This window comes from Helicoverpa zea, chromosome 30, assembly GCF_022581195.2.
Source record: "Helicoverpa zea isolate HzStark_Cry1AcR chromosome 30, ilHelZeax1.1, whole genome shotgun sequence".
Classification (NCBI taxonomy): domain Eukaryota; kingdom Metazoa; phylum Arthropoda; class Insecta; order Lepidoptera; family Noctuidae; genus Helicoverpa; species Helicoverpa zea.
The window spans coordinates 3,713,608-3,736,036 of record NC_061481.1 but is presented as its reverse complement, the minus strand read 5'-3'; the positions used below and the strand labels follow the sequence as shown (position 1 = coordinate 3,736,036).

General features: G+C 37.2%; 1 protein-coding gene across 2 annotated transcripts in view; it reads right to left on the bottom strand.

The window, feature by feature from the left end:
• Nucleotides 1-22,429, bottom strand: part of LOC124644648 — a 69,461-nt gene that overhangs the window by 15,775 nt on the left and 31,257 nt on the right. For both annotated transcript variants that reach the window (XM_047184141.1, XM_047184140.1), the window contains one exon: nucleotides 638-1,271. In XM_047184141.1, coding sequence (XP_047040097.1) covers nucleotides 638-1,228 — 591 coding nt within the window. In that variant the 5' untranslated portion in view covers nucleotides 1,229-1,271. The remainder of the gene's footprint in view (nucleotides 1-637; nucleotides 1,272-22,429) is intronic.

Below are 22,429 nucleotides of genomic sequence, written 5' to 3'. Positions count from 1 at the left end.
ATTTATCTTGCCTTCGAGTCAACACAAGATAATCACGGTACAGGTCGACTCTGAATTGGTCAGTGGGGTCTTATGTAGATGACTCATATGTGTTTGGCTGCGCTATCAAAACTACCAGAGAGAGTACACAAGTGCTAATAATTGATATAAATTGTTGTTACTGCGTGCGTCAACGTGTAAGATAGAAGTACCTACTTTAGATTCTTTACAATGATTTTGGGAGCTCGTGGCAAAGTCAAAGCCACGCGGATCGATCGATCATAAAAGTTCAGCAATGCTTGAAGCGGTCGGTACGTGGATGTGTGACCATATTTATAATAACGAATTCTTCCGTGTTTCGGGAGGCACGATAAACTAGGTCCCGCCTCTCATTTAAACATCATAAGCAAGTTGTCAGAAGCGAGAAAGTGATATCAGTCTCTCCAAGGGATATGTCCGGGTAACTGGGTTGAGGAGATCAGATAGGCAGTCGCTCCATGTAAAACACTGATACTCAACTGCATTTAGTAAGACTGGAAGCCGATCTCAACATAGTTTGGGAAAAGGCTCAGTAGACGGTGAATATGAAACAGGTTTATTTTCATCTAGGCTTGTGAGGATACTAGGGGATACTATACAAATTAATTTAATTACTAACCTTGTAATCCTGATCCTGTGCAGGGTAAGGTAGCACTGAAGAGTAGTTCGTCAACTTATTCTTAATAGGTCCTCGAGAAATACAGACTGTCTGCTTCTTCTTCTTCTTCTTACTGTCCTCATCTAGCCCCAACTTCTCCAATTCCTCCGCCAGGTCCTCGGCTTGCTCATCCTTCTCGGCTTTATCCTCATTCTCAGGTTTATCGACATTCTCCGCCTCTTTAGTGTCGGAGAAGCCGCTGTCTTCTGAAGAATGAGAGTGTATCCTCTCTTTGAAAGGCTCCTCAATGATTTTGAATTCGAAGTTATTTAATTCGTCATCTTCATTGTCTGAGGATTCCTCTTTAACGGGCTTCTTGTCATCCAAATGTAATTTATCGAGGTTCTCCAAAATGGCGGCGACTGTGTTCGTATTTTTTGGTGGTTTGACTTCTGTCTTTATTTCAGGTTTCTCTTCTATTTTCTCTTTTTTATCGATTTTTGGTTTTTCCTTTTTCTTTCCGAAGAGGTTTTTTATGATTGTTTTAAAAGATTTTTTATCTGTGGACTCCATTGGGATTGGTTTGGCGTTTGACACTCTGGCACTTCCCATAGTTGTTATATTTTGTTTTTATTTTCCAAGCTCGGTTTTACATCTGAAACAAAGAAAATACATACTATTAATTATTGAATCATAAATGAAAGGACTTGGATGACATGTTCTTTTAAAATTAATAGCTTAAAAGACAGAATTCCGTGAACTACTCTCTAAAAGAAAAAAAATGTGATTTTCGTTTTGAAGTGTGACTTTCGCAATATATATTTCAATACGAATTATTCTAGTGTTAACTCGACAGTAAAAATAATGTATTGAAAGAAAACGTTTTTCGAAGAAATTTCTTGGCCATCAAAATAGACATTCTTCTTAGAAAATGAGAGTGCAATAATAAAATTAGGTCTTATGAACCAATAACGGTTTCGCGATTCCACCGGTGTGCGGCACTGTGACGCACACAAATGTATCTCGTGGTGTACTCGCTCTAGCAAACAGTAACACACTGCATGCAAACATTTCTACAATGTCCGCGAAACTGCAACCTTTGTGCTCGAACACATGCTAGCTGTGGACTCGCACCTCGAACATTTTGTAGGGCTTGCCATAACAAATGACTGCCAATACGGAGGAAGGAAAGATAGTATGAATGCCATAAGGAAGGTAGGTCATCTTGTACGTCAAGCAACGTACGGTAGGCGTGATCAGTTACAAATCAAAACCAATCTGTCAAAGATTGGTCTTGATTGATTAATTTTTGAAAATAAATGGGCTCGTTCCATATAGGGCATATGATGATATCCTCCTAGCCGATTATCGGCTGCGGCGGCTGTTCTCATGTAAGGAGATCGGCCAACTTCGCAGGACATATTATAGTGCACGAGCATTTGCGCAGACACAGGTGCACTCACTATTCCTTCACTCTCATAACCCGATGGGACGGCAATCCGACACGACCGGATAGAGATCAGGAGGAGAGAGATCAGGCGCAGGACCGACATTAACGTTCTTTCCGATGCATGGGTGAATCAATCACCAACTTCCAGGCTCCGGGCTGCTTTGTGAAAGTCTATAAGTCTATAGTGTATAAGACATGTAAGGACGGAGCGAACACCCGTATTTCGGAGGAGATTTTGCGTTATGACATCTCCGCTAGTAATTTTGCTCTCCCTGCTGCCAACAAATTCAGAATCAATTATTTAAACATCAAATTGACATTGTACCCAGAACTAGTCACATTTTAGCCAAAACACGTCGTTTTATCTACAACAAATTGTTAGATTTTGGCATTCAGCCAACGTGCATTGCATGACTAGTTTTACTAATACTTATAACAAATGTAAAGTGTGTTCGTTTGTTTTTTAAGCCACACTCATTATAGACTGCACTGTAACTGTCGGCTGATAGTTGCCCTAAGGATGACCGACAATTTATTTGGAAGGACAATTTATTTCTGTCTATTGAGCCCTTACAGCGAAATGACTTAACCAATTCAAATTTAATTTGGTACACAAATTGTCTAGAAGCAGGTGAAACCAAAGGGAAGAGCTAGTGACGTTATATATAGATCTGAATTCAGCAAGTTTCTGAGAAGCGACGTGCAAATGGACTGTTCCTAACCTTGGCAGAAGTCCTCGTCCTATATACAAGTTTTATAGATTTCGGGATGTTAAAGCTCTCCCGGTAAAATGTCGTTTCGAAACTTGTGAAATAAGAGCGTTGTTTTAATAATATGTTGACGAGTTTCAGAAAAAACAGATGTGTTTTGTCTATACTAATACATATATTTTTTTAACGACGTCAAAAATCATCAAATGACCCCTCCCGCTGTGGGTTAGCAGCGGTGAGGGAGTGTCACTCTTACTGACTAAAAACCGTCGTGTTCCGTCGTAGGCCTTCTATGTATGTGCGTATAATCAAGGGGAAACATTTTTTTGTTTGTTTGTGCCCTAAAGACTCATTAAAGGAAAGCTACACTCTTCCTGAGTAACATAGGCTATATTTTATCCCGGTACGGGTAGTGAAACCGCGAGAAAACGGCTAGTTCAACATTTTCTATGTATAAAAACGACTTTTCTACAGATTTATTATATGTATAGATAGTATAGATATCGGTTAAGGAAACATTAATAAATATTATCGTTCATCTACTTATCTATGGTCGTATGTGTGTCCAATCTACTTAAGTACTTTATTTCTATTTTTGTATGTAATGATATCATTCTGCGCTGAAGATTCAAGGTTAAGCGACAATTGACGCGGTCACTACGTGGATGGGTGACAAGAGTGTTAAGTGTTTACACTGCTTTATGTATCTAAAAATTATTTATGATTCGTGGTGGCTTAGTGAAGCTTCTAAAGTATGAGTATGTAGGTTCGATATCAGGTCAAGTACCAACGCAACTTTTTAAAGTTTGTATGCACTTTCTAAGCATATTTTGGACACCAATGACTGATTAAAGGTGAAGGAAAACATCTCGAGGAAACTAAGTCTGAAGTCAGTAACCGGCATTGAGTAAGCGTGGTGATTAACGCTCAATCCTTCTCCGTGTGAGAGGAGGCCGCAGCCCAGCAGTGGGACGATACTAAAGCTGATGATTATGATGATATAACTAAAACTAATTTTAAATACTGTATTTGACAAGTCGTTCTTAAGGCGACGAATTGGTCAACAATAATTCCATAACCGGCACGCGCATCTAAGGCGCCAAAAGGGGTCGGAGCGTCTGAGCGGGGCGAGGATAACAATACCCGCGCTAGCTTATAACTAAAAGTCGTAAGCGACAAAATGGTTTTGTAATTTTATTATTTTGAAATGATAATTTGATAAAAATTCCTTCTACAATTTTAAAGAGTATGTATATACTCAACTACTAAAAAAGTTAAGAGGCTTAAATCGGTCCCGTTTGCCCATAATATGTGAATCTCTTTTTAAAAAGAGGTATGTTTGATATATTTTTCTCTGTTATAAAAGTTACCTAATCATGTTTTGACGTCTAACAAAATAAGGTTTATATCACGAACTTTCAGGTAACCAAGTTTTATTTTGATCCGTTTTGTATTTACTGAGAAAAATTGAGATCCTTGGCGCCAAAAATTCCAATTCGTCCTCTTAATGAGCTTTTAATACTTACATAGACTTAAAGGTACAATATAGGGACAAGCGGACAGCGAAATATTTTCACACTGATCGTATTTTCCGAGCGGAAAAGCCTGATTTTCCTGTCAATTTCTCGCTCGAAAAAACTGAACGAAAAGCCGCAAATGCAGATCACTTCTGCGCAGATGTAGGTCAGAGCTCAAGATTCGTGCCGATAACTATACACACGTAAAAACGATCAGGTATTCGTCCAGTATCAGACCGACTAAAAACTTAGATTGATTTCACGTTTTTCTATTAAAAATGTTGTTCTAAAACACCGGGCCGACAGTTTAGTTTGCAGGCTTAAAATGGCAACTGTGATACGAAGATTGAAGTAAAAAATATATATTTATGATTGTTTTTTTACTGTCTATTTTTAACTTCTAAATAAGTATGTATGTACCCATATGACCTTAAACTCGTATGAGTCAATACGCAGATATTTTCGTACGATACCTAATAGGTGAAGACTGTTTTGATTTATAACAGCAACGTGAGATGTTATCTTTACAAACTAATATATAGAAAAAACAACTATGTATAGGTAGTGGATTTCGATAATCTATCTATCTATTTGAATTTTGACATCAAGATGTTCCATCATGAAGTTCCAGTTCATAATCTTCCGGTTCCATCATCAGATCAGTTCGTAACATTTGTCAAAAATACTTAGCTAATGTCAAAATTGAAAACTCTAATCACAAAACATAAATCTGTTTTAAATTGTAAATAATAAAGAGGAAACATTAATTTGTTTGTAGCCTAAAGGCTCCGACACTACTGAAACGAATTGAAAAATTTTTTCACTGTTGGAAAGCTACATTCTTTCCGAGTAACATAGGCTATATTGTATCCCTGTGCCGGCAGTAGTTCCCACGGAATGCGGGAAAACACCTAGTACTTTAATATAGGATCAGGGAACAGACGAATTCGTGGGAATTTGGTAGAAGCACTTCAAAAAATTAGAAAGCTCAGTAAAATATCTGATAGACTGCTATTTGTCTAAGAACTGTCAGTCGTGGGTGTTGAAAAAGTGCTGAAGTGTTGACGTCTAGACAATCGAATTGTGAGAAGCCTTCTGGCAATATGTAGTTTTCAAAATGTCAAAGGTTATAAGATAGATTCCGGTTGCTGTTTCATCCGTGTATTTTTTTTAACGACGTCAAAAATTTCCAAAATGACCCCTCCCGCTGTGGGTTAGCAGCGGTGAGGGAGTGTCAGACTCTTAATGACTAAAAATTATAAATTTAAAAAAACCCCCGACCCAAAAAAAAGCACGCTATTATTATGACAAAAGGTTAAAAACGCTAAACCCTATAAAAAGCAAAAAATAACTTTTAACACTACGTAAGTACCAACTAAAGCATGTCAGACTAAACTAAATTTTGTCGTGTCGGGGGACCGCTCTAATTTATTAGCCTAACGTTAGAAGTAATTATATACTACTACATTACATATACTTCTTATAACTTTTTATACAATTGTGTTTAGATACGTGTTTTTTTTTTTATACGAATGTTGTAATTAGGTAGGTATCATTTGATTTATGTAAGTATTTTTAAAGGTAAAAAGTGGTCCTCCGACATGTCAAAATTTAGTTTAGTCTGACATGCTTTAGTTGGTACTTACGTAGTGTTAAAAGTTATTTTTTGCTTTTTATAGGGTTTAGCGTTTTTAACCTTTTGTCATAATAATAGCGTGCTTTTTTTTGGGTCGGGGGTTTTTTTAAATTTATAATTTAATTTTATTTCATGCTTTTTGAAGGAGCTCCTTAATTTTTCCTTCTTTCATTTAATTTCTGTTATTTTAAGATGGGGTCGCTATATGCGATCTCGGCCAAAAGAAGCTGTTTAACAATCCTCATGACAAACCAGCTCTGGGAGAATTGCACAGATTGCGAAACAACAAAGATTAACCTTTGGTCATTCTAGATTTTCAGCAAAAATATAAATCGGTTTATCCGTTTCATTCCGGCATTCCAGGGTTTCATCCGCCACATCCCATTTCCAGCATCAGGTTCTCGTCAATCAGAAACATGAAGAGAACTCGTCAAGACAAATTCAACGAGCCCAAACTCGATGGGTTTACTAAACGGCAGTTCAGGGTTACGTCTCCTATCTTCGTGTCCTAACAGCAGACCAGCTCAGTGGTTCCAGAAGACATTAGTATTTCAAATTTCAGATCCCACATATGCTTGCAAGTAAACTGAGCGTGTAACATTCCTATCACACCTAACAAACGAGTTGATGACCTTGAAGACCTGAACCGATTTCCACCAAACATAGCTAAGAACACTCCCGAATGACATTCCTTTCAAACAAAAAAAACCGCATTACAATCGGATCATCCGTTTGGGAGCTACAATGCCACATATACACACACACACACACACACACACACACAGACACGTCAAACTTATAACACCCCGTCGTTTTTGCGTCGGGGGTTAAAAACCGTCGTGTTCCGTCGTAGGCCTTTTATGTACCAGGGCCGCGGTAACTGTTAAGAACAATCCCGTGGCTCCGGCAGGCCTTGGCCCTGCTGGGCCTCGCTGTTTCATCCGTGTCTTGAAGAATCTTTACATCCCTAGAAGAAAAACATCTTGAGGAAATGTAGACTTTAAAGAGTAAAATCGGGTTCTGCTTCAAGCGTGATAATGGCGACCCATTAGAAGAGGCAATTTCGATCGATGCACGGAAGGAAGGAAAAACAACGGAGATGCCATAATTAAGGTAGGCCAGGGACCTTCTCGTAGGCCAAGTGGCCGTGATCAGTAGAACTAACGATGCGTTCGGGTTACTTCTCAATTCAAAATCAATCTGTCAAAGATTGGCGTTGATTGATTGGTGATTTGGTTTTGAAAATAATGGACAAGTTCTATAGAAGAAGGCTTGTAAGGGCAGAGCTATAGTCTGTTTTTTAATCTCGTAGACTAAATTGACACTTGCAAAATGTCAAACTTTCTAATAATTTTGCTAGCTCTGTGGTGCAGTGTTGTACTTACGATACCGGTTCGTTGAATCGTAACTTTTTATCTATAATAGACGAATTTAATATTCATTCAAAGTTTTATATTTAAAATTCACGTACGTACACATGGCTGTACGACGTGCTACAAACTGCCAGGGATATCTGACCACGCAAAGCCATGCGTAATCATCAAGGATAAGCCCATTATTTCAGGATGACTTATTGTAAAAAGTTACGATTCAACGAACCGGTATCGTAAGTACAACACTGCACCACAGAGCTAGCAAAATTATTAGAAAGTTTGACATTTTGCAAGTGTCAATTTAGTCTACGAGATTAAAAAACAGACTATAGTAACGTCCCCCGAAACCCCATATTGGCGCGCTACTTTCTTAAGAGATTTTGTGTTATGACAATAGGTAGTCATTTTGTTCTCCGTCAAAAATCTTTGTTATCCTGTTCATAGTTTTTTGTCTGTATTTTACTTTTGTTTTGTCTGTGTAATAAATAATTGTAAGAACTGGAAGCCAGCCCCAACATAGTTGGGAAACAGGCTCGGAGGATGAGGTATTTTCTTTCTTCTTTCTCTTCTTGATAATACGGTAATGTATTTATCGACGACATTGCCATGAAGAATAATAACATTTGATAGACGAAGATTATTAAGTTCTGCAAAAACTACTTTATGTATATGACTTAACCGAAACTAAAAATAACACAAATAAAACTAGTTTGCGGGGCTTTACATAACAATAGTTAATGATAATAATGTTGTTATCTAAACTAGAACCGGTGTTTTATTTATATCAACACATAGTTTATACATTTGCGTATTTTTCCACATTATTCTCAGCTAATTCAAAAACCGGTAAGTCTGATAACCAGTCTTACCAAAGGGTATCGAGTTGCCCGGGTAACTGGGTTGAGGAAGTCAGATAGGCAGTCGCTCCTTGTGGCACACTGGTACTCAGCTGCATCCGGTTAGACTGGAAGCCGATTCCAACGTAGTTGGGAAAAGGCTAAGCAGATGTAGACATACTAGCTAATAGCTAATACACACCCGCGTCTACTACTACTTTCAGCACATGGTTAAAAAGTAGCGTAGAAATCTCTGTTACTGTTACAGCCTTTTTATCATCCCACTGCTGGGCTGCGGCCTCCTCACACACGGAGAAGGATTGAGCGTTAATCACCACGCTTGCTCAATGCGGGTTGGTGATTTCAGACTGTATAGTCCAGGTTTCCTCAAGATGTTTTCCTTCACCTTTTTAACAGCCATTGGTGCCCAAGATATACTTAGAAAGTACATACAAACTTAGAAAACTTGCATTGGAACTTTGCCTGAACTGGAATCGAAGCCACACCCTCATACTCGAGAGGTTGGTTCTTTACCCACTAGGCTACCAAGACTGTAGAAACCTCGCGTGGAGCAAAAGGGCAAAAGCTGGCTTGATTCAGATGTTCAGTACGCATAGGGATTGCGAAAGCACTGCCTATCGATCCTTTAGTATAAATAGTTTTTAGCAAGAGGTGCCAGATAAGTTACCACAGGGATAACTGGCATTCTGCCGGGGCTGCGGGATTGTTCGAAAGAGTTACCACGGCACTGGTACATAAAAGGCCTACGACGGAACACGACGGTTTTTGGTCAGTAAAAGTCTGACACTCCCTCACCGCTGCTAACCCACAGCGGGAGGGGCCATTTGATGATTTTTGACGTCGTTAAAAAAAAGGGATTAACTGGCATGTGGCTGATAATATAGGCTATATTATTGTCTATATATAGGCTAAATATCATCGATATCTATCCAGTAGTTTTAGCTTAAAATTGTCATATGAATATAGGATTATCTTATAATAGCAGTACATCTATTACTATAAATAAAATTAATAAGCCCGTATTTCTATTAATAATTAAAGAACCAAAAGCATTGTTACATGCTAATTATTATTATTAATAATGGAGATTATTGTTTCCTCGACTCTGAGTGCAAAAACAGGATAAATTAAAGTCTTATTATATTTTAATAGGATGTATTACATATACTATTAATCCTTGCCAGTACAAAAAACTAGATCATTACTCATGCATTTTGCAACCTTAACATTGTGCCAACTAAGTCTATTTTTGTTTGGCACTGCTACAACACACTTTTTACAGGAAAAGCAACCTTATTACGAGACACAGAAAGTGTATTTTAAAATGACAAGTGACTGTTGATCCATTTCTTCTGTGAATCCGTCACTGTCAACTGAATTTGTACTTTATGTTTGAGAGTATAAAGTCGACTATTGGATAGCAAGTTGTTGTTCTAAGTGGTCATTAATTTGCATATTGAAATATTGCAATATAATTATGACCTTATGTGCTAATTTGAGATTTATCACTTCACCTATAGTCATTTAATTTTTTATGTCTCTTCGAGGGTTTTAGAAGCTTTCACAAAGCAGCCCGGATTCTGGAAGTTGGTGTTACACCCCCGTGCCTGGGAGGGCACGTGTCGCCGGCGTCCCCGAATGCTACTCAGTAGCAGTCGTTGTTACAATTCCACGTCAGAGGCCGTCGGGCGGAGTTGAGTTAACTCTGACACTAGGGCTTGTTAGGTGATTAAACCTGCAGCTAACTCAATAAGAAGACTTTGTTATGATATTTATTGAATCTTTCTCGTTTTTCTTCTGTCCTAAAAATCCGAAATCCCAGCTGGTGTCTTCAAGGATTTGAGTTGGCTGTAATATTTAGAAGTAACTTCTCAAACCCGGATAAAAAGAGGCCGTTCTCGAAGAGCTATCTAACGCTGAAAGAATTAAAATCGGTTTAGACATCATAATCATCATCATCTCAGCCATAGGACGTCCACTGCTGAACATAGGCCTCCCCCTTAGATCTCCACAGATACCTGTTGGAGGCGACCTTTATAAGATCGTCTGTCCACCTTGTTGGTCGACATCTTACGCTGCGCTTGAGTCCGGTTCAACCGGTTCAGTATTCAATATTATATGTTTGCTAAACATTTATAAAATACATTGCTAAATGTTACATTAGTCAGCTGAAAAACATTAATTTAGCTTGTTATCAGCGCACTTCCTTTGTTTATCATCGCTATTGATAACGACTTGACGTCAGGACTTGAGTTTACGAGTATTTTCATACTTTTGTGTCCTACAATCTGTTTTGTCTGTCCCCTTTGAAGTACAAGCATTGTTATCAGCCAACTATCATACACACTGCTGAATATAGGGCTGAGGGCTCCTCTATTAGCGAGTTACGGCCCTTTTCCCAACTATGTTGGGGTCGGCTTCCAGTATAACCGTATGTAGCTAGAACAAGTGGTGTATGTGGAGCGACTGTATCTGACCTCCACAAGCCAGTTACAAAAGCAACCGGATACCCCTTGCTGAAATTGGTTGTTCTTCTGCCTACCCGTAACGACCAAGGATGTTCAAATGACAGACAGGACACAACTATCTATCGTGCATTCCGAAACACCCTTACGGGCTACTAGAAACATCCCTTTGATAGTAACAAATTGCGAGGCAAAACAGAAATGTTCCCGAAATTGCATCTTTTGTGCATGAACAGTGATGACATTTTTATATCATGAATCGAGGGAAACGGTACCTAAACATTTATAGCGAGTTACATATGTTGTAAGCCTAGTTATCTTTACAAAGCTGTCGTTATCAGCTCATTTGGCTAAACAGGGATTATTTATATGTGTACGTATGTAAATATTATCTGTATGATAAACGCAAGAACTGAGTAACTGACATTGACACCTATATACCGAGAATCATCATCATCCTCCTGCTAATTTAAGTAACTAGCCATTTTCCGATGTCACTGCTGTCCCGTGGGAACTACTGCCTCTCTCTTTCTCCTGCCCTGTTCCCAATTTTATTTGGGGTCGGCGCAATATGTCATTCACTTCCGTTTTCCCCTGTCACTCGTCATACTGGCACTCACTCCCTTCCTATTCATGTCATCTTTCAGGCAATCCATCCATCTTTTCTTAGGTCTTCCTCTTCCTCTCCATCCCAATGTAGATCATTCATACTTAGCACACACTTAGTTGCATGCGTATCATCCCTCCTCATTACATGCCCATACCATGACAATCTTCTACTTCTCATATTTTCTTTAAGTCTATTGCCTGTATCGGGATAAAACTTCACATAAACCATCTACTAAATATTCCGAATAAAGCCTAAGTACATATTTGGTTTGGATAGGTGAGCCCGTGCTAGAGTATAAAAATTACAACGAAAAGTGAAATTAAATTAAATACATAGATTTGATTATGTGATCGGCACATGTTTTTTTATTAGGTCGACCTGTATGTAACTATGTAATGGAATCTAAGGTAACTAATTTAACCATCTTCCGAGGATTGTAGCGTCATGAAAATTGTTAGCTGTATGTAGTTCTGATGACAATACAATAATATGGTACTGTCGAACTGATCTGATGATGGAGGCGGAAGATATGAACTGGAACTTCTAGATGGAACATCGTATCATAGCTGCGTTTGGACTTTTTAGAAGCGTGTTTTTGTGACGAGAACTATATTGATGAATCTCGCAGTATAATTTTAATAAATAAATTATGCAGATCGAACCATTTCGAAAAACGCAGGTAAGGGCCTTTAAATATTATAATTTTGTTTGTTTTCTAAGGCATTGTAAAATGGACTCAATAGAATTTACATAAACTCCTAAGTAAAATATATTTTTTATGGAAAATGTATAAATTATCTAGCCGATCTCAAGGTTACAGCTGTATTTACTTGGCTATCGAGTTGTAGAGCAATATTAAAGTAAATAATGATTGTTTCTTTCAGTGTTTTTCGGAAGTAACCCAACTTTTTCTTTAGGTAATTTTGTTTGCATTTATTTCTTGTGAATTGACAAAGATAAAACTTTTTTTAAGGGAAATGATCTCTCCCGCTGTGGGTGCAGCGTGAGGGTGTGTCAGACTCTTACTGACTTAAACCCACCATGTTCCTTCTGGAGCCCTTTATGTATCAGGGCCGCGGTAACTCGCGCGAAAATCCCACAGCTCCCGATTCTCCATTGATCCCACTTTTTTGTCATTTGCTATTTCTATTGAATCTCACTATTAGATGTCATTTGCAGATATTTTCAAGAAAAAGATTTTACCAAAATTAAATATTAAAAAAATATGTATTTCCGAATTGATAACCTCCTATAGTTCGGCCATTCAGAGAATGCGTTCCTGACACGTCGCGATTGAACTGACGACGTAACTACATTCATTGATTATTGATATAATAATGTTGTTTTAATGCTCCTCAATTGTTAAAACGGTAAACAACCAGCAAAAATATTTTTATCGTAACTGCAACGCCATTGCAAAGTTACGTCGTCAGTTCAATCGCGACGTGTCAGGAACGCATTCTCTGAATGGCCGAACTACGTTTTTGGACTTCCCAAAATCAAGGAGGTTATCAATTCGGATGTTAGTATTTTTTTTTTTTCAATACAAAAACTAACTTGACAGGCGTGTAATTTTTTTTATTACTTATATAACAAAGATAACAGAAAATGGGTTCCTATCTCCTATACTATTTTACTAACTTGGTTTCTTGCGGTTTTCGTTGATTTAGATTCTTGATTATTATTTTATGAAAATTATTGAATTCATCTACAACTTCTGTACTAATATTTTTTTCATTATTGTGTGCTTGTTTGGATCCTAAAGGTTTCATTGGCGCGCGTACCGTGGGAACTACAGCTCGTACCGGGATAAAATATAGCCTATGTTACTCGGGAACAGTGTAGGTTTCCAACAGTTAAATAAATTTCAAATAGATTCAGTATTTTTTTTTTTTTTAGATTATTAAGTACGGTATTTATTTAACAGTTTATGTACACACAATACGTATATACAGTGATGTGGAGTAATACTTCGACGCCTGATCGATGCTCTTTTATATTATGTTTTATGTTTATATATATTTTTAACCCCCGACGCAAAAACGACGGGGTGTTATAAGTTTGACGTGTCTGTGTGTGTGTGTGTGTGTGTGTGTGTGTGTGTGTATGTGGCATCGTAGCTCCCAAACGGATGATCCGATTGTAATGCGTTTTTTTTTGTTTGAAAGGTATGTCATTCGGGAGTGTTCTTAGCTATGTTTGGTAGAAATCGGTTCAGGTCTTCAAGGTCATCAGCTCGTTTGTTAGGTGTGATAGGAATGTTACACGCTCAGTTTACTTGCAAGCATATGTGGGATCAGACATTTGAAACACTAATGTCTTCTGGAACCACTGAGCTGGTCTGCTGTTAGGACACGAAGATAGGAGACGTAACCCTGAACTGCCTTTTAGTAAACCCATCGAGTTTGGGCTCGTTGAATTTGTCTTGACTAGCTCTCTTCATTTTTCTAATTGACTAGAACCTGATGCAGGAAATAGGATGTGGCGGATGAAACCCTGGAATGCCGGAATGAAACGGATAAACCGATTTATATGTATTTTTGCTGAAAGTCTAAAATTACCAAAGGATAATCTTTATTGTTTCTCAATCTGTGCAATTCTCCCAGAGCCAGTTTGTCATGAGGATTGTTAAACAGCTTCCTTTGGCCGAGATCGCATATAGCGACCACATCTTAAAATAAAAGAAATTAAATGAAAGAAGGAAAAATTAAGTAGCTCCTTCAAAAAGCATGAAATAAAATTAAATTATAAATTTAAAAAACCCCCGACCCAAAAAAAGCACGCTATTATTATGACAAAAGGTTAAAAACGCTAAACCCTATAAAAAGCAAAAAATAACTTTTAACACTACGTAAGTACCAACTAAAGCATGTCAGACTAAACTAAATTTTGACGTGTCGGGGGACCGCTTTTTACCTTTAAAAATAGTACATTAATCAAATGATACCTACTTAATTACAACATTCGTATAAAAAAACACGTATCTAAACAAAATTATATAAAAAGTTATAAGAAGTAGAATATAATTACTTCTAACGTTAAGCTAATAAATTAGAGCGGTCCCCCGACACGACAAAATTTAGTTTAGTCTGACATGCTTTAGTTGGTACTTACGTAGTGTTAAGTTATTTTTTGCTTTTTATAGGGTTTAGCGTTTTTAACCTTTTGTCATAATAATAGCGTGCTTTTTTTGGGTCGGGGGTTTTTTAAAGGAGATGGCCAAATTTTCATAGAAAAAAAACCCAGAATCGACAGCAATGAAATGGTTACCAATAGGTTCTTTATGATAGACCTTTGATGGTGCCAAAAAATCCAGACTGAAATCCATGGGGTATAGGAGCTATTTCATATCATCGCAAAAACAGATTATGTTGAATATATGTTGATTTTAAAGATTATTAACATCAAGGGACATAAAAAAGCAAAGTAAACTAACATTATACAAGCCACTAGTAATAACCCCATAGTTTCAGAGTTGGCCTGGTGATTAAAAGGTCTTGTATTTAACCACTCCAGATACGATTAAGCACCGACCTTACCTACTTGGAGAGGTTTCGCAGTTCCATGCAACCTTCACAACTGGCTATGAAATGTTTTTGGAGAAATTGTCTTTGAAAATCGCGCCATGTGACATTGTCAAATATAACAAATGACTTAGCAATGTAAAACGGTCCAATCACGAGTCTGCATTCAACTTCTAACAAACATCAAACAGTAAAAGTAAACTTTTTTGTGAACTAAAATCTTGATCGAAAAAACGTTATAAAAAGAGAACCCCATGGTTTTTAGATGATTTGAAATACTTTTTAAAATCCACAAATTATACTGAATCCAATCATACATATGAAGTTCCTGTCGACTCTGGGTGTTTTTTTGGCCATCTCCTTTATAATTTTGTATATTCAGTAATTTCAGAGCTAAAATAAAAAATAACAAAAAAAATGTTTCCTCTTTATTTTATTACTGTAGATAAAAATTAAGGAGTAAGTTGATTTCATAAAACATAAATAAAACCTTCATTGAAGGTAAATAAAAGTTTGTAAATAATGCAAGGAAAATCGTACGAAGGCCTTAAAACAGACAACTATAGATTTGACATTTAAAAACATGAACTGGTTACAACCGGATCAGACACGGACATAATACATAATAAGTCTATGTAGTTACCCAACTATTAACAAATAATAGAGTATTATATAATACAATAGTAACTTAAAGATAATTGAAAAATATGTTTTGAAACGTTAAGGAAAATATTAGAGGTTATGTATGTCAATCAGGTCAAAACCTATTTAGGATGTATGAGAAGTATTACAGCACCGAAGAAATTTTAAGAGCAAAAATCAACAAAGTCTAGGGCCAAAAATAATGAATTCTGACTGGACACACGAACATCAAAAGGTTTTCAAAAAAAAAGTTGCCATGTAAAAATACTGCATTTAAAAGTGGGAAAATTATCTTTTAAAATGTGGCAAATATAAATTTTTTTTAGACGTATATATGACCTTACAGCAGGTAAAAAAAACATTGTCCCTATTTCAAATAAGTTGGCAAATGACAGAGAAAAATCACTGGACATGTATAAAAAGCACATCGAATATAGAACCTCTTCTTTTTAGGGAAGTGGGTTGAAAATAGATTCTATATTGACTTCAGCACATCCTCTTCTCACATAACAAGCTTGTAATAAAAGAAAAAAGAAATATGGCATCCGCGTTAGAATTTTGAAATTCGAACATCGTACGCATCCAAGATGGCGGATTGACGTAACATTACCGTCAGTCCGATCAGATTTACGTTCGGTTGCATTAAACATTTATGTTTATTATTAGTTTATAATCTAAATTATTATAAGTGTCTTTATTGATCTTGTTAAGATTTCCTCAACGTGAATTAAAATTATGTTTCGTAGAAATACAAATAAAATATGATAGGTTATCGTCTAGATTCCGAATTCCTACAAAGCATTATGTATAAACGTCAAATACTTATGTTCATTATGTTTTAAGACGTCAAATGTCAAAGTCGTACTTATTTTTAACACGCTTTTATTAGGTCGACCTGTATGTTAACTATGTAATGGAATCTAAGCTAACAAAAACCATCTTCCAAGGATCGTAGCGACATGAAAATTGGCAGCTGTATGTAATTCTGATGACAATACAATAATATGGTACTCTCGAACTGATCTGATGATGAAGCCGGAAGATATGAACTGGAACTTCATGATCGAACATCGTATCATAACTATGTCTGTGTTAGAAAAGTCTTGCAATGATTTTTACGTGCATTTATCAAAGCGTGTTTTTCAGAAGTTTTTTTACACGACAAAGTTATGTTTTTTTTACAGAATACATCTTGTTTTGACAGTCCCAGACTTGAGTTATCCGTTTTAATTTGCATACCTTTGTATTTTTTATTAAGATCACACTTTTTAAGCGTTGAGGAAAAACATAACGTTTTTGTGTTCAAAAATAAAGTGACCATTTTGACCAACAATAAAGATGTAAGTGCATGTTGTAAACCTCATTACACCTGTATTCTAAGTAAACTAGATTAATTTTGGGAATTATGAAATAAAACCAGCTAAAGGCGAGTCGGACTCGCGCACGAAGCGTTCCGTACCATTATTTATAAAACCGCATCTACCTTGCCGTTATCGATATCGAGCATAAATGAACAAAAAAATCACGTTTGTTGTATGGGAGCCCTCCAAAATATTTATTTTATTCTAGTTTTCAGTAGGTACTTGTTGTTATAGCGGCAACAGAAATACATCATCCGTGAAAATTTCAACTCTCTAACTATCACGGTTCATGAGATACAGCCTGGTGACAGTACGTACGGACGGTCAGAGGAGCGAAAACAATAGGATCTCGTCTTACCCTCTGGGTACGGAACCCTAAAAAACCGGCTAAATGCGAGAAGACAATAATGAGGCTAAGTACTTATATCAAATATGGCGCTGACCATAGACAGCTTATGACAGCTGAGCAGCGGCCATTTTTGTCAAGTCAACTTGGATTAATTTATGCCTTCTCTTACGTATGTAGTTTCCCAGTATTTTATCCCTATTAAAGAAATAAACAGATAGTTTGAAGACTATTAGAAGAAGTCTATTAAGATGACTTTAGCATATAAGACGCATTGGAGCTTACCTGACCCGGAATCGAACCCGCGCCTTCATCCTCGAGAGGTTGGTTCTTTGCCCACTAGGCCACCACGACTTTTGACTATTACATAAAGTGACTTCTTATAAATCGTATCACCTTTAGGATTAATGAATACCTAGTATTCGTCTAGCATTTTGACTGACGCCTGATTATACTATTTATGTCACGTTTCTACTCAAATCTCTGCCTGCACCAGTTGGTATAATAAAAACGTAAACTATGAAAAATTGCTATTTCTATTTTAATAAGAAGGAAAAATTTTGTTTTGTTTGGCCTAATGAAACGATTTGAAAAATTCTTTCACTGTTGAAAAACTACAATCTTCCCGAGTAACATAGGCTATATTTTCTCGCGGTACGGGCAGTAGTTCCCACGGGACGTGAGTAAAACCTCGGAAAAAACACTAGTATAATAAAAGTCATTTTTTTAACGACGTGAAATGACCCCTCCCGCTGTGGGTTAGCAGCGGGAGGGAGTGTCAGACTCTTACTGACTAAAAACCGTCGTGTTCCGTCGTAGGCCTTTTATGTACCAGGGCCGCGGTAACTCTTTCAAAATAATATAAAGTCCTAAAATTAGAAAAGGTTGAAAACACGATTCAAGTTTTTTAAGGACATAACATGATTTAATGCCAAAACAGTGGCGTACTTGACTTAAAAGGTCTTTCAAAATGGCGTCTTATCTGTCAGTTCATCTGAATTGTATTAACTCGAATTTTACATATTTGTGTGTGTTATACATATATGTCAAGTGAAAACAAAAAATGTTTCTTTGTTTTCCATGATATTTGGGGGCCAAAATGGCCCTTTTGACTTAGTGTAAATTCTTTTCGCGCTGCCGCCATATTGGGTATAATCAAGTATTTCACCACGAATTACTGTTACCGTTACAGCCTTTTTATCGTCCCACTGCTGGGCTGCGGCCTCCTCTCACACGGAGAGGGATTGAGCATTAATGACCACGCTTGCTCAATGCGGGTTGGTGATTTCAGATTTAATAGTCCAGGATTCCTTAAGATGTTTTTGTCAGCCATTGGTGTCCAAGATATACTTAGAAAGTACATACATTAGAAAAGATGCATTGGTACTTCAGGTACTTGCCTGAATCGAACTCACACCCTCATACTCGAGAGGTTGGTTCTTTACCCACTAGGCCGCCACGACTTAAGTGTAAATATATTACTGTTGGGATGCTGCGCTTTGCTCGGGTGACATAACTATATTTTTCCGGGTATGGGAAATAGCTTCCACTGAAAGCGGAAAAAAGCTAGAAAATCAACTAGACCAACACATAGATAATGTTGGTCTAGTTTGAGGGATTACCCTTAACATATAAAACCTCTTTACAATAAAACCATTGACAATATTTTAACATTGCGGGGATCCCCGAGTGTTCATATACCATAGAGCTCAGATAAAACTGGTATGCATAAATATTCTATACTGACTTTTGAAAGAATATGATCCCTATTCATTGGTTTCTAAGACATATATTTGAATGGCAAGATATCTGTTTATTTTGCAGCCCTGTCTAGTAATATGTAATGCTAAAGTACTTTTATTGATAGACAATTTATATCTATATTGTTTTGATGTTATAACCAGCCATCAATAAGTTTATTAATTTAATAGGCTTGACAAATAGAGCTAAGATTTTTTTTTATGTCAATCAAAATCTTTCCTTATATTATAAACTAGCGACCCGCTCCGGCTTCGCACGGGGTAACAGTATTTCCCCACTATTTTAATGTATGCTATTATACATATAAACCTTCCTCTTTAATCACTCTCTATATTAAAAAAAAAACAGATGAAAATCGGTTGCATAGGACATGGGGATATAAGGACATAGGGGACAGAAAAAGGACTTTGTTATTAAAACAATCATCATCATCATCTCAGCCATAGGACGTCCTCTGCTGAACATAGGCCTCCCCCTTAGATCTCCACAGATACCTGTTGGAGGCGACCTGCATCCAGCGTCGACGGCGACCTTTATAAGGTCGTCTGTCCACCATGTTGAATAAAAACAATAATCAAAGAAAAATAAACACAAAATTCTTTTGCAACGAAAACAGTATTGTCATTTGAACGAACTCGCGTGGGACGTTTATAAAGTGTGTGTACTCCAAACCGGTACATACATATACGCACATATACTATAATATGTCTGTTTATCAACGACACGAGCTATTTATAAACATATTAGTACTGCAAGCGTTGAAGTGGTCTCGAATCACTACATTTTAGCATACTGGTTATCCCTACAAAGTCATTTGCACGTTTCTGTGTTCATTTGTTTCTGTGGTCACCAGTTACAGAAAAGATGAGAAGTAGAAGATTGTCATGGTAGGAGCATGTAATGAGGAGGGATGATACGCATGCAACAAAGTGTGTGCTGAGTATGAATGTAGATGGATGGAGAGGAAAAGGAAGACCTAAGAAAAGATGGATGGATTGCCTGAAAGATGACATGAATAGGGGGGGGGAAGTGTCAGTATGACGAGTGACAGGGGAAAATGGAAGAGGATGACATATTGTGCCGACCCCAAATAAAATTGGGAACAGAGTGCTGATTCCGAGTTTTGTGTGCGTTCGCAACTCGATACGTAATTATAAGTCTATTGAAATAAAGAGTCGTATTCTACGTCACATGATTTAGGTATTACTTCTTCTTTCATTTTGCCGGTTAATAATGCCTATACTCGCAAAAGTGAGCTGGAGTGTTATACGACCAAGTACCGATGACAGACTTTATTAAATAAACAATTCTATGATAAGTGCTACGTGATTCAATGGTATGATAATTTTCGCATCGAAAAAATTAACTTGCAAAACTCGCACTAGGCACTCAGGGCATGAGGAAGAAGAAGGTCAGCAAAAGCAACAATAAACGAAAATACTTTGGGGGTTTTAACTTTTTAAGAAAGTTATACATGTAGCAGCCAGGAATCTGGAAGATAGTGGCGATACACCCGTGCATCGGAGAGCACGTTAATATCGGTCCTGCGTCTGATCTCTCTCCGATGGTGTCGGATTGTCGTCCCATCGCGCTATGAGAATGAATAGAGAGTGCACCTGTGTCCAAGCAAATGTGCGTTCACTATAATAATTTTCTTAGAAAGTATGCTGTGGTCGTCAATCGGTCTGGACATTATTATAACTTTAGATAAGGATATAAATTAATGCTCTTATGTTACAAGAATTATTATCTGACCTTTACTGGTACCTCACAAATAAATTGCGTTAAGTTCTGTGCATCAATTTTCCCGAAGACAGAATATTCTGTTGTTACTTAAGGAAGTACATAATTTGAGTTTTTATTCTTTTCTGGCATACTCGTTTAAGCAGGATCTTCCTGGCACTATGGTTTTATTGCAATAGGGGCATGCACAGGGCCATTTTTTAAACCCCTACTAATATTATAAATGCGAAAGTAACTCTGTCTGTCTGCTACGCTTTCACGTCTAAACCGCTGGACTGATTTTAATAAAAGCTACAGAGATAGAGTTGACCTTGAGAAAGAACATGGCTTTTGAAGAGTTCTCTTGGAAACGCGATATAACCGAACTCTACGCATTATGAAGATATTTACCTACTTGCTTTAAAGTTTAAAATGAGAATTGACACTCTACCCTTTCTACTCGGCTGGGAATAAAAAAGTAAAGCCATCAATATCCTTGTACTCTTCGATCGTACAATTTTGACATTCATAGGGTGACTGGTAATTAATAGTGACCAATACTTGAGCACGTTTTTAGGGTTCCGTAGCCAAAATGGCAAAAACGGAACCCTTATAGTTTCGTCATGTCCGTCTGTCCGTCTGTCACAGCCGATTTACTCGGAAACTATAAGTACTACAGTGATGAAATTTGATGGGAATATGTGTTGTATGAACCGCTACAAAAATATGACACTAAATAGTAAAAAAAAGAATTGGGGGTGGGGCCCCCCATACATGTAACTGAGGGATGAAATTTTTTTTTTCGATGTACATACCCGTGTGGGGTATCAATGGAAAGGTCTTTTAAAATGATATAAAGTTTTCTAAAAAACATTTTTCTTAAAGTGAACGGTTTTTGAGATATCAGCTCTCAAAGTCGTAAAAAGTATGTCCCCCCCCCCCCTCTATTTTTATAACTACGGGGTATAAAATTCTAAAAAAAATAGAGGTGATGCATGCTAATTAACTCTTTCAACGATTTTTGGTTTGATCAAAGTATCTCTTATAGTTTTTGAGATAGGTTGATTTAACTGTAATTTACGGAACCCTTCGTGCACGAGTCCGACTCGCACTTGGCCGGTTTTCTACTTATGATTACAAAGAAGTTTTCCAAATAACTTTTTATTACTCCTTGGTTTAATCGCTACAATAGCAAAAGAGCTGTCTGAAACTGAACATAGCACACACGCCTTTGAAAAAAAAAAGAAATTTCCCTTGAATTGACAGCTGTCAGATAGGGCAGTCGCTCCTTGTGGCACACTGGTACTCAGCTGCAGCCGGTTAGACTGGAAGCCGACCCCAACATAGTTGGGAAAAGGCTCGGGAGATGACTCAGCCGCATCCAGTTAGACTGGAAGTTAGTTTCTAACCAGTGGTTACATCTAACCTGTTAATTTTGCGGTTATTGTATTCGTGCGTTCAGCTAAATCGGCAAAAAGTTTAAAGTTTACAACCTTCATGGTGAATTTTAGACTAACGGGATAGGAGAACTGTTATTGACAGTCCAACAGACTAAATATAGAAGCGTCTAGTTTATGCTCTGTGGAATAAGATTATGTATTTTTTTATTTATTAATTGCAAATCAATAATTAAAAAATAACATCATCATCATCAGCCTATCGCAGTCCACTGCTGGACATAGGCCTCTCCAAGTGCACGCCACTGAGATCGATTTTCGGCTTCTAGCATCCAGCTCCTTAAAACTTATAAAAAAATAACAAAAAAAGTTAATTTAATGGATACTGGAGATAGAAGCAAGTGTGTTTACAGCGAGCTGCGGGATTGTTCGCGCGAGTTAC